Source organism: Zootoca vivipara, chromosome 9 (genome assembly GCF_965207765.1).
Source record: "Zootoca vivipara chromosome 9, rZooViv2.hap1.1, whole genome shotgun sequence".
NCBI classification, from domain to species: Eukaryota; Metazoa; Chordata; class Lepidosauria; order Squamata; family Lacertidae; genus Zootoca; species Zootoca vivipara.
In genome coordinates, this window is record NC_142592.1 from 16,273,627 (window position 1) to 16,285,627 (window position 12,001).

General features: G+C 41.7%; 1 protein-coding gene across 9 annotated transcripts in view; it reads left to right on the top strand.

Annotated features, from left to right (window-relative positions):
• Positions 1-12,001, top strand: part of CADPS2 (calcium dependent secretion activator 2) — a 315,214-nt gene that overhangs the window by 54,547 nt on the left and 248,666 nt on the right. For all 9 annotated transcript variants that reach the window (XM_088652400.1, XM_035128678.3, XM_035128680.3 and 6 more), the window contains exon 2: positions 11,075-11,188. In XM_088652400.1, coding sequence (XP_088508526.1) covers positions 11,075-11,188 — 114 coding nt within the window. The remainder of the gene's footprint in view (positions 1-11,074; positions 11,189-12,001) is intronic.

Genomic DNA, 12,001 nt, shown 5'->3' on the forward strand with positions numbered 1-12,001 from the left:
ACACGATACCTCACAATCTTTTTTGTGTGATTTGCTATCCTATGCTCTTAGGACTCTTCCGAGGCCACATTGCTTCTCTAGCCACTGCCTCCAATGTTTTTGCCTAGCTGAAATGTCTCCCTGAAGTCTGATAAGGTCTCTTGCTTTCCTACCTGCAAAGCAGAGAGGTCTGTGAGTGTGCAGGAGCCTATTGTGCAAAGGTAGAATTTGTATTCCTTCCTTTGTTGTGTTTCACCTCTGGCCCTGCCTGCTACTGGCAAGTGGCCCTGGGACTGGAAAAGGTTTATCAAGCCTACAATAATAGGTTTGTGACCTACTCATCCTTAACCACTCCCCGGCTCCTTTGAGATATATAACCTACGAAAGATACTGAACTACAAAATTCCCCGATACCAATAGTATATGATAATGTTACTTTCATTAAAGCTATTGCGTATATTACTGTCCTGTTCTAGATATCATGAGATCAGTAACATAAAATGTTTGAGTGGGTTTTAGTTGTTTTATGTGTGATAATTCAGGTTCCAATACAACCTTTTCTTCGAATGATGTTTGTTCATTTGGTCAGTTCACGAGTGAAGCATCTTTTAGTGTTGAAATTTGCATGATGCAAAGTCATGTTTCAGTTGGCAGACATTTAGCTCGCTTTGTTTTGGAAACACTTTCCTGTTTAGTATTCAACATGTAGAAGGCAAACTGACTCAGCTATTTAAATTCAGTTCCCTTAAGGTGTAAAGTACTGTCATAAATTGCAGTTCTCCTATTAATAGTGATGGTTTGTAGAAACTGGAACTTTTTAACTGATTTCCTTTGCCCCAAATATGTTACTCTGCATATAGTATATAAGAATAATATTTTATGTAGATTTCTTAGCTGAATTTCCTTGCTATGCTTTCCTTTTTGTTTATTTTCTTATGGGGCTTAAGATTTAAGGGCAATAGCAATGGATGCACAAACTGTTTTTCAATATGAAATATTTTCTGACCAGCTCTTTTTATTTCTAAGTAGCCTTTTCAAAGTTGGTTCTTTCAGTAAAGGAGAGAGTTCTTTCCTGTTGTTCTAAAAGTTGATGAGGAACAAACTTCTTTTGAAATGGGCATGACATGTTTTCAGTCTATAAAGCCTGATCTGTTCCTGGCTGTGCAATGGATGGTGTGTTGTTGTGTACCTGCTTTGCTTTCAATTTACACAAGGGAGTGATACAGGAAATGGGTTGGGAGAATTGGAGGAGTAATAGCATAGCAGGTTTAAAGGCAGTAGCGCTGGTAGAATTGAGGACTCTGAACAACACAAATCGTGGACTAAAAAGGCGAACATGAATTCACATTCAAGCTGTGTGTCTTTTTTCCCCAAGCAACACCTGAAGGCTGGAGGGTCTGGGGGTTTTTTTTGCACCAGTTTTCAAAACGAAGAAATTAAACTGTGGTTATATACCATTAACAATCATAAACAACTGCTCTAGTTACCAGGAAATCATGGGAGAGCGTGGGGAGCAATGGAGGAATAAAATTCTGTAAGGGGGAGCAGGTTAGTCGCTAACAAAAAACAACAACCCTTCTTCAAGAGGGATAGTGAATGTATATTTTGTTGATGATTCATTCCCCGTGTTTGCATTCATGGGATTGTTGTCTACCACATGATGGTGTATGTTTTCATTCCAAGGAGTTGGACGTGACGGAAACAGGATGTTTTTTGTGTTACTGTGTTTACTGAAGTGGGACTGTTGTCCTTTGTTCACTCTCTTTGCTGCCTGTAGCTAGAGAGAGGGAGCCATGTTGCAATGCTCCGTGTGTGTTTATATGTGAATAAAAGTAGATTAGCCAAAATGCTGAGTTGCTGAGTTCCGTTACGCAACTGCGCAAACTCTGCGGATCCGTAAGTGTGCTCTCCACGCCCACCCGTGATTTCCTGGTAACTAGAGCAGTTGGCATCAGTCGCTGTGATGCTCGGGCTGAAGAAAGCTTTTGAAGCTCCCGAACGATTGGCCAGGAGGGAGAGAATATGCCAGTCGGGCATGTGTCTCTGCCAGGGTCCTACTCGTGAGTAAGAGATACTAACATATTTTGCCTCTAGAAACTTTTTAAAATGGAACCTGGTGATTATGGTTTGTGCGGGTGGGGAGCTACCAGCCTGATGCAAACCCCCATGCTGGAAATGATTTTCATATATATATATATATATATATATATATATATATATATATATATATATACACACACACACACACACACACACACACACACACACACACACAGGGGTTGCGGCGCTCATCTCGCATTATTGGCTGAGGAGGGAACCGGCGTACAGCTTCCAGGTCATGTGGCCAGCATGACAAAGCTGCTTCTGGTGAACCAGAGCAGTGCACGGAAACGCCGTTTACCTTCCCGCCGCAGTGGTATCTATTTATCTACTTGCACTTTGACGTGCTTTCGAACTGCTAGGTTGGCAGGAGCTGGGACCAAGCACACATTTTAGTCTGCTAGCACAAAGTATTTAATGATTAAAACCATTACCTTCCTTTTCTAGCAGAAATTCACTTAAGGTAGATCTCATCTGAATCCTGGACATGCCAGGTAGGACCAGCAAGGCATTCTGCCACCTGGGCACCAGCTCCCCTGAGTTCCTGCTGTTGCTTTAAGTTGCTTTTTTTTGCGACTGCTGTGGCAAAAAGCAGGGTTTGAAATTAGCCAGCTGCATTTTTCCCCTGCCTATCAGCCACTTGCGACCAAGTAAAATGCTTGGGCGCTAAGATGATGCCTGACATCTCCACCATCTGGAGGCGCATGCCTGGGGATCCTTGGATCTTGACTGTTTTCATACACTCATACCACATCCTGTAGAATTCTATTAGTTATAGTTTAACTGCAAATCGGAACGAATTTCAGGAAACAAAAAGCTTTGTCTGTGCAGCCTGAGCAGGAGCAGCCGCCATTAAGGAAAAGAGGTCGGAATAGGCCAATATAAAAGTAGACTGTCCCTGCATCAAGTAACTTTTCTTCTTTAAGTTCTCAAAGCTCTTAACTTAGCTTTAAAATGCACTCATTGCAAATGAAGCAGTAGGACGGCCCCAAAACCTTTCTAGGGGCAAATAATATTGAAAGTGTGATTACATAATAACTTCTCAGGAGCACAAATCATGATGAATGCATAATAAAAATCACATTTGGGGGGACTCTCTGACAACTCAGCAAGAGCAGATGCACATTTGGGGGGGATCTAGAACTTTTTTCTTCAGCCAGTGATGAACTTACAGTATGTATCGTATTTAGTAGATGCGAAATGAGAAAATCAAACCCATAAAAGAAGTTATTGCTACCTTAGCTCCCTACCTGCACCATATATCTTGCTAAGGAAGACCCCTTGATAGTCCTGCCTGAGTAACTGTGTTTCCTGGTATCCTTATGTTAGGCCAGCATTTTATTTTTCTTCCTTTACTAACTTTTTAAGAAGATTAAACACAAGTTTTATATGAAACAAGTTGTGCTTGCAGAAACCACACTAAGCTTTTATAGCCACACCTGTGCTTGGGTGAAATGGGAAGGTGCTCAATGCAGATCACGTAACTAATTGGAAAGGTTTTCTGCCACTGAGCTGTCCATTCAAGAAATGGAAACTATATCCTGCAAAGGGTTTTAATATGGGGCCAAGGATGGGAACCTTATTAGTTGGTAAGACTTTCCCAAGTCAACCTCTTCGTAAGGTGGCATTAGCATTCCAAGACAGGTGACTGAGTGAGTAAGATACTCTACTGAGCTCTAAAGTCTCTTTACTAGAATTGCTTTTCTCTCATTCTTTGTGTGTTTTTCTGGTCGACATAAGCTTATGACGTAACAAATCTGTTAGTCTTTTATTGTGCTACAGAATTTTTGTTTTGTCCTTTGTAAGCCACAAAGGTATTTAAGTTAGACTTCTGTCTGAAGTAGGATTTCCGCATTTAGAAATAAGTTAAATATCTGTAGCTTTTGTGAGGGCTTTGAGGAGAAGAAAAATACTGTCTGAAGAACTGGTGTGTGTCAGTTACCTCTGAAGTTATGGTTCTTTGTTTGTGTGGTGAGGAGGACGGCATGTTTGTTTGTGCTTTTTGTGACTGATCTTGATTAGAAGGTGTAAATTGAACGTTATTCTAGGCTTTTTCATCTTTTAAAGAAATTATACATGAAGCACAAATGGATAATCTAAAATAACACACAGTAGATAGCTTCAGAGGCTTAACAGCAAAACAACAGAGGATGCAGAAGGCTTAAAAGCAAATGGTCTTCTTTAAAAAGAAGAAGCAGCCTGAAATTGGGCCTAAGAGAGGTGGGAAATATTTTTATGGACCTCTTTTAAAAAGTTGGTTCATATACCAATAAATATGTTGCTTTGGTCTTTGAGGATATAGTAACCAACGAACCATTTCATCGCCCAAATACATCATTAGGAAGTATTGTGAAAATGACTAAACCACTTCTGGTGCGACAGAACACTGTGACGGAAGACACCTGGCTTGAGAGCAGTACATGTGAAAAGGATCTAGGAGTCTTGGTAGACCACAAACTTGACATGAGTCAGCAGTGTGATGCAGCAGCTAAAAAAAGCCAATGCAATTCTGGGCTGCATCAATAGGAGTATAGCATCTAGATCTAGGGAAGTAATAGTACCACTGTATTCTGCTCTGGTCAGGCCTCACCTGGAGTACTGTGTCCAGTTCTGGACACCACAGTTCAAGAAGGATACTGACAAGCTGGAACGTGTCCAGAAGAGGGCAACCAAAATGGTCAAAGGCCTGGAAACGATGCCTTATGAGGAACGGCTTAGGGAGCTGGGTATGTTTAGCCTGGAGAATAGAAGGTTAAGGGGTGATATGATAGCCATGTTCAAATATATGAAAGGATGTCATATGGAGGAGGGAGAAAGATTGTTTTCTGCTGCTCCAGAGAAGCGGACACGGAGCAATGGATTCAAACTTCAAGAAAGAAGATTCCACCTAAACATTAGGAAAAACTTCCTGACAGTAAGAGCTGTTTGGCAGTGGAATTTGCTACCAAGGAGTGTGGTGGAGTCTCCTTCTTTGGAGGTCTTTAAGCGGAGGGTTGACAGGCATATGTCAGGAATGCTTTGATGGTGTTTCCTGTTTGGCAGGGGGTTGGACTGGATGGCCCTTGTGGTCCCTTCCAACTCTATGATTCTATGATTCTAAGGCACATGGAAACGCCGTTTACCTCTGTGGACAAACACCAGCTCCCTCGGTTTGAAATAGGAGATAAATGGCACACCCCATAGTCGAATTCGACTGGAGTTAACCATCCAGGGGTCCTTTAAATACTGAAGTGATGTATGGAGGGATTGGTCTTCAATCCATAGCAACAGAACCTCCCAGTAACTATGGGTGAAGCAACAGCAGCCATAGAATATGACGAAGCCAGCCATGGTATTGCTGCAATAGTGGTCACCTGCCTTCCTTTACAGAAGACCACTCTCTATTCAGAGAGTAGTCCCTTTGAAGGAGTCCTCTACTTGAAGGGCTAACTAGTTCAAGTAGTGACGACTCTAGGAATAGATAACAGGGGCCTCGAAAATTTGCCCATCAACAGTAAACACCCGGCCAACAGGCTGAGCAGGTACAGTTGCCTCCTCTATGGTGAGACGCACTGTATCAGCAATTTTTTCCAGAATTTGTGTCCATACAGAAAAATGGGGAAATGTTAATTTTATGCCAATCTGTGCCATCTTTTGCCCTCCTCTCTTTGGAGGATGGTGGTGGTGCCATCGTAATTGCTGCATTTTTATCATTCTGCACTCATTTTTAGAAGCAGGAGATAACCACGTGGTCATTTGCCCAACTGCATACACTTGTAACAGATATTAAAAGTGATGGAGATTAAAAAGTTCAGACAGAAGTAGCAGTTGTTCGAGTATCATTCCCAGCATATTCATCAGTTTGCATTTGCTGTTTTGGGTAGTGAATCATAATCTTCTTAACTACTTGTATGCACTAAGAATCTCAGAGGCAGTTTTTATTTTTGTGTGGTTTTACTTGCCTGTTTCTGTAAGGAGAAGTGGAATACCTGGCTTAGCGGGTTTTTTTTGCTTGCTGTTACTAGAAAAGGGGGCTTCGGTCACAAAAGAGTTATGCCATCTACTGGCATATTTGTATATTTTGGAAGAACCATAGGAGAAACTAACTCAGACAATATTGCTTTTTTAGAAAACAGAATCACACAGATTGACAAAGGCAGTGATATCTCTCCAGCTATTTATTTATATTCCATATAATTTATTCACTGCTTGATTGCAAAATACCCCTAAAAGGTAAAACAAGAAAATCAAAGAAAGAATCACAACCCTCCCTTAAAACATACAAAAGTTAAAATACTAAAACAGATTAAAATTACCTCAACGTTCTAAACATCTATTTATTTGCTTTGCAACACAACGCTACAAATGATTAAAGTATTAGTTAAACAGAGCTGGTAACAGTATCTAATTGCAAAGCATTTCGGAGAACAGTGAACCCATTTAGCATAATATGAGTATGGCAAACTGTAATGTGCCTTCATTAGCAAACAGTGCCTTTTGATTTGAGCAAAGAGGAATAAATATTATGCCTGTCTCATAAAACAACTCTGTGTGTGTTTTACAGGAAATGGGCAGAAAGCTTAGCATTTGTTTGTCAGCGGTTTATTTGTGATGCAGCATGTGTCAGGGAAACATTTTAATGACCAGCTTCAAGATTACACCGTCTGCCAAAGACGAAAGTATATACAGTCATACCTCGGGTTAAGTACGCTTCAGGTTGAGTACTTTCAAGTTAAGTACTCCGCGGACCCGTCTGGAATGGATTAATCCACTTTCCATTACTTTCAATGGGAAAGTTCGCTTCAGGTTAAGTACGCTTCAGGATAAGTACGGACTTCCGGAACCAATTAAGTACAGTGGTACCTCTACTTACGAATAACTCTACTTACGAATGTTTCTACTTACGAACGGAGCTCCATCTGCCATCTTGGATGCAAATTTTTAGATAGGGTTGCTTCGACTTATGAATTTTTTCTCCCAATGCATTCCTATGGGATTCGACTTACAAATTATTTCGACTTACGAATGTGTGTTCGGAACGCATTAAACTCGTAAGAAGAGGTACCACTGTACTTAACCCGAGGTACCACTGTACCATATTTGTCAGGTGGCTAGAAAGCTTGATGCCCCCATAGAGGCTAGTGTGTTGGACGTTCCAGTTCAGGATGCTTGAAATGTATACAGAGGGAATGTTTTAAAGCAGGGATGGAGAACCTGTGTTCTTCCAGATGTTGTTAACTTGGCCGTGCTCGCTAGAGCTGATGGGTGTTTGGAACCCAACAAAAGATTCCTGCATTGCAGGGGGTTGGGCTAGATCAGGCATCCCCAGCCTTCGGCCCTCCAGATGTTTTGGACTACAATCCCCATCATCCCTGACCACTGGTCCTGTTAGCTAGGGATCATGGGAGTTGTAGGCCAAAACATCTGGAGGGCCGCAGTTTGGGGATGCCTGGGCTAGATGACCCTGGTGGTCCCTTCCAACTCTGCACTTCTACGACTCTATGAAGCTCAGGAGGGCCACAGGTTTCCAATATTTATTTATTTTATTTATTAGATTTATATACCGCCTTTCATCATAAGATCTCAGGGCAGCTCACAGAATAAAACACAAGACAAAAAGAAGTAAATAAGTAAAACAGAACAACAAAACAATACCTGAAGTATACCTGAAGGCACGCCTCCACCCCCATTGTTCAGCCTGGACGCTGAGGTCCAGCTCCGAGGGCCTTCTGGCGGTTCCCTCCCTGCGAGAAGTGAGGTTACAGGGAACCAGGCAGAGGGCCTTCTTGGTAGTGGCGCCCACCCTGTGGAACACCCTCCCATCAGATGTCAAGGAAATAAACAACTATCTGACTTTTAGAAGACATCTGAAGGCAGCCCTGTTTAGGGAAGTTCTTAATGTTTGATGTTTAATTGTGTTTTTAATATTCTGTTGGGAGCCACCCAGACAGATGGGCGGGGTAGAAATATTTTCATTTCGAAGTTTATTGTGCCTATAAGCCCATATAAACATAAAAACATAAAGCATAAAAGCACAGAGCATTAAGCATAAAAGCACAACATTCACAAGGAATGCAACAGCAGAAGACCGTACCACGGCCATCAAAAATAACCGTAAACACAGGAATATTATCGCAACAGTTGGAAGGATAACAGAAGCCTTTAATAGTCGTGTAATTGACCAATTTGCATTTTTGGGGACAGAACAGAGTTTAAAAACCTTGCCACCTGCAAGGTTGTATGGGGATCATTGTCTTGCAAGATTAGGGCAAGGTGTGACTCTACTGGTGAACCAACCAATTTCTGAATTATTGGTCTTAGTAGGTTTGCCCGAGCATCTCTGTGAAATGGCCATGTATCAATTATATGATGGAGGGATTCCGTTGACTTATTGTCGCAAGCGCATAAAGCAGAAACTAGATCCTTGGAGAATCTATGTCTCAAAACCTTGGAGGGAAACACATTAAACCTCGCTTTAATAAACGCAAATTGGTGGGAAGCGGTGGAAAGGGAGGATAGATATGTTGGAATATGGTGTATTGGAGTAATGCCTATGTTCCGAGGTGAACAGACCCCCCCACACACACACCCAACGTGGAATTACGTTGATAAGTCTTTTTGCTTGTAAATTCGTCACACCAGAGACACTGGACAAGATAGTGGCTTGGTAATCTATGCCAGAGAGTTAGCCAGTAGTCGATGGTTAGTTTCCATAGAAGGTCTCTAGTGAAGGGAGAATATATTTTCAAGTGTATAGAAAATGCAGAGGTTTGAAATATGTTAGTAAATGTGTGAAGTTTAATTTAAACCGGAATGATTTAATTTTAGGATATAGAATTTGCTGAAGAAAATTGGTAAGGAAATGCAGGGGGGGGGGATTCCAAGGAAGTCCCCTAAAAATGATATGAAAAGTATAAGGTTAGAAATTTTATTTTGTTTTATTTCTATTTTTTATTTTTCATTTCGTGTAGGATGTTCGATATGTTGCTTATGGTTAAAGTTTTATGTGTTTATTTGTTTATATATAAAACCAATAAAATTTTTTTAAAAAAAACACACAAATAAATATAAGACAGTGTCTTATTTCCAGGGAAACACTGTAATACATTATTATTATTATTATTATTATTATTATTATTATTATTATTATTATTATCATTATTATTAACCCTACCCTCCCATATCAGTTTTAAAGCCACACAAACTAAATGCCCGTGCCGCCTATCAGGAGCCGGATCCTAGCCTGCACCCGGGATTGGCAAATGGGAGTGCAGGCTCAGATACAGACTGGGCCATGGGGTGGAGCTGACGGAGCAGGGAACCTTCTCTCAGGTCTACGACCTGACCATTTAAACAGCCCTTACTTGGAGCCCTTACCAGTTCTTTGCCTTGTCGGGTTCCCCACCCACCTTCCCTCAGTTCAAGTGATTGTTTTATGACCTTGCTGGGGCTAAGGTGGTCGCCGTGTTCTGGGGCCGGGTAAGAATCTGCCCACCGGGCAAATTGGATCCACCCTGGTGGTTTTGCCTATCTCAATCGTCACAACTTGGTTTGGCATTGGGGCAACCTCAGTCTGGGATGGAGGGGAGGTTGTAGTCTCTGTCTGCCCCTCCAAACGCTGGGTATTCGGGGGGGGGGGAGAGTGGCCATGTCTTCATGCCCAAGCAGGAACCCAGAGCTGATGGCACTCCTCCAGACAGCAGTCCTTGCAGGGGTTGCCCTATTTGAAACCCCTGTGCAGATTGACCAGAATATCACTTATGGCAGGTGGACTGGCAGTATTTAATTGCCCAAGCCAAAGCTCTTTCATCTGTATTCAATGGAGATGTAGCCTGTTTTCATCCAAAAAACCAGTCTCAGTTGTCTTTGAATTCCTGCGGGGTTGGGGACTGAGGAGCATGTTGCCTGGGCCCGCAACTGCTAGGACACAAGACTCCTATTATTTATGGTGGGTTTTGATGTACAAAAGTGGCGTGTAATTGTTCGCCTTTAGTGCTACAAGTCTTAAGGTTTTCATCCTTGTTTGGGTTTTGTGGAAGGGGGGGGGGACAAAAACTTGTTTTGGGGTGTGCCTTTGTTACATGGTTTCTCTTTCTGCATTGTTTAGACAGAGCAGTTAAGCTACCTGCAGTTCAGCTAAGAAAAATCTTCAGGCAAAACTGGGACATGTTTTTATCTCAGTTAGGGATTCTGGGCGGGGAAATGGTTCACAGTAGTGGGTGAAAAAGTATATTTAAATTTCCTGATTTTCGTAGTACTTTTGTAATATGTCCTATAGTGTCCATAACATCTCTCCCATCATGCACCTAAGCTCATTTCTGCTACTTAAAGTTTGTACAGTGAAGTGTGTGTTTGTGTTGGGGGTGAGAGTGCAGCAACATGCACATCCTTCTCTCCATCTCTTTGTGTTCACACCACTGTGCAGTTTTTTCCCAGATTTTAAGAATAGGGGCTGAGTCCATTTTAACCAAGGTAATAGTAAAAGAAGTAGGAAATTATTCTGTGACTGTAGGTTATCTTAACATGAAATTAAAGCTGTTCTGTAAAACCAATTACATAGATTTTGTAGAATAAACAAAATTGCGCTATCTATCTTATCTTAGAGTTGCCATATTTCGGGAAGTGAAAATGTGGACACAAAAGTTGAGCTTTTTATTTATTGTGGGATTTTTGATTAAATTTGTTGAGCATTTTCTCTCTCCACAAAATATCCCAAAACAGTTTTTAAACATTTTATTATTATTATTATTCCGGCAAAAAAACCTACTCCCGCAATGGGCTGCCATTTAAATTCCCCAGACATTCAAAATGGCTGCCGAATTCCAGCAATGTCCGGGAAATTCCAGATGTTTGGCAGCCCTCATATCTATCCAGGTGTGATTGTTAGAAGTTATTGAAAGTAACGGCATACTGAGTTAAAGGAGGAAATTGATGTGTGGGACAACTAAGAGTTTTTAAATGTTGGAACGAAGCAAAAGGTGTAGCTTTGCTGACTGAATTTTTGCTTTCTCTCCAGCTGAACAAGCAACAGCTACAGATTGTGAAGGAGCGCTTTCAGGCCTTCCTAAATGGAGAGACACAAATTGTGGCTGATGAAGCATTTTGTAACGCAGTTCGAAGTTACTATGAGGTAAGTTGAACGTGGTTGTTCCTGGTGCAGTGCCTAAAATGGGTGGGAGCAGAGGCATGTGTGTAAAAATCCCCACCCCCAATTTTATAGTAGTGTTTGTAAGTGTTTGAGCTCAAGGTTACTTAATTGTGTGGATACAATTTCTTAATTCTGCTCAGTGCCTCCTAGGGATTGGAGTTGACAGAGGTTTCACATAACATTTTCCAAACAACCAGAAAATGTTATCCCTTCTCCCCGACTGATGGCGACTTGCTGCTGATCTACTGCCCCCCCCCCAGCACAAGTCTTGAGTCACCTTTTGACACATTCTTCTCAGCTAGGGATGTAAGAAGGCATCATTTTCTAATCCGCTCTAGGTTTGTCAAATGCAGCAACGTTTCTGTTCTGCTGCAGTTTGCCTTCTGTCAGCAATTAAGTTATGCGTCTCACTGTCCACTATGGTGATACTGCAGTAGAGAATAGGCTACCAATCGTGTTCACCTGATTGAATTACTGTTCTGGACCTGAGATGAATAAGAGAACACAGACAATTCCCACTCCTGCTTCTTGTTTTCATTGGAATTCTCTGACATCCCTACTCTCAAAATCTGAATTTGAGATGCCACCAGCTTTTTAAGCTTTCAGTAACTGGTAGGCTGGAATCTGCTGATTATCTACTTATCCAAGCAGCAGTACCTCCTCGTTTCCATATGGTCCAGCCCTTCCAAGTCTGGTGCCTAATAGAAACTTCATCATCAGTACCTGTAAGGGTGACTCCCTACAGGGAGCCAGCCCCCATCATCCTGACGTCCACCTCGTCAAGTACAGAGAGCA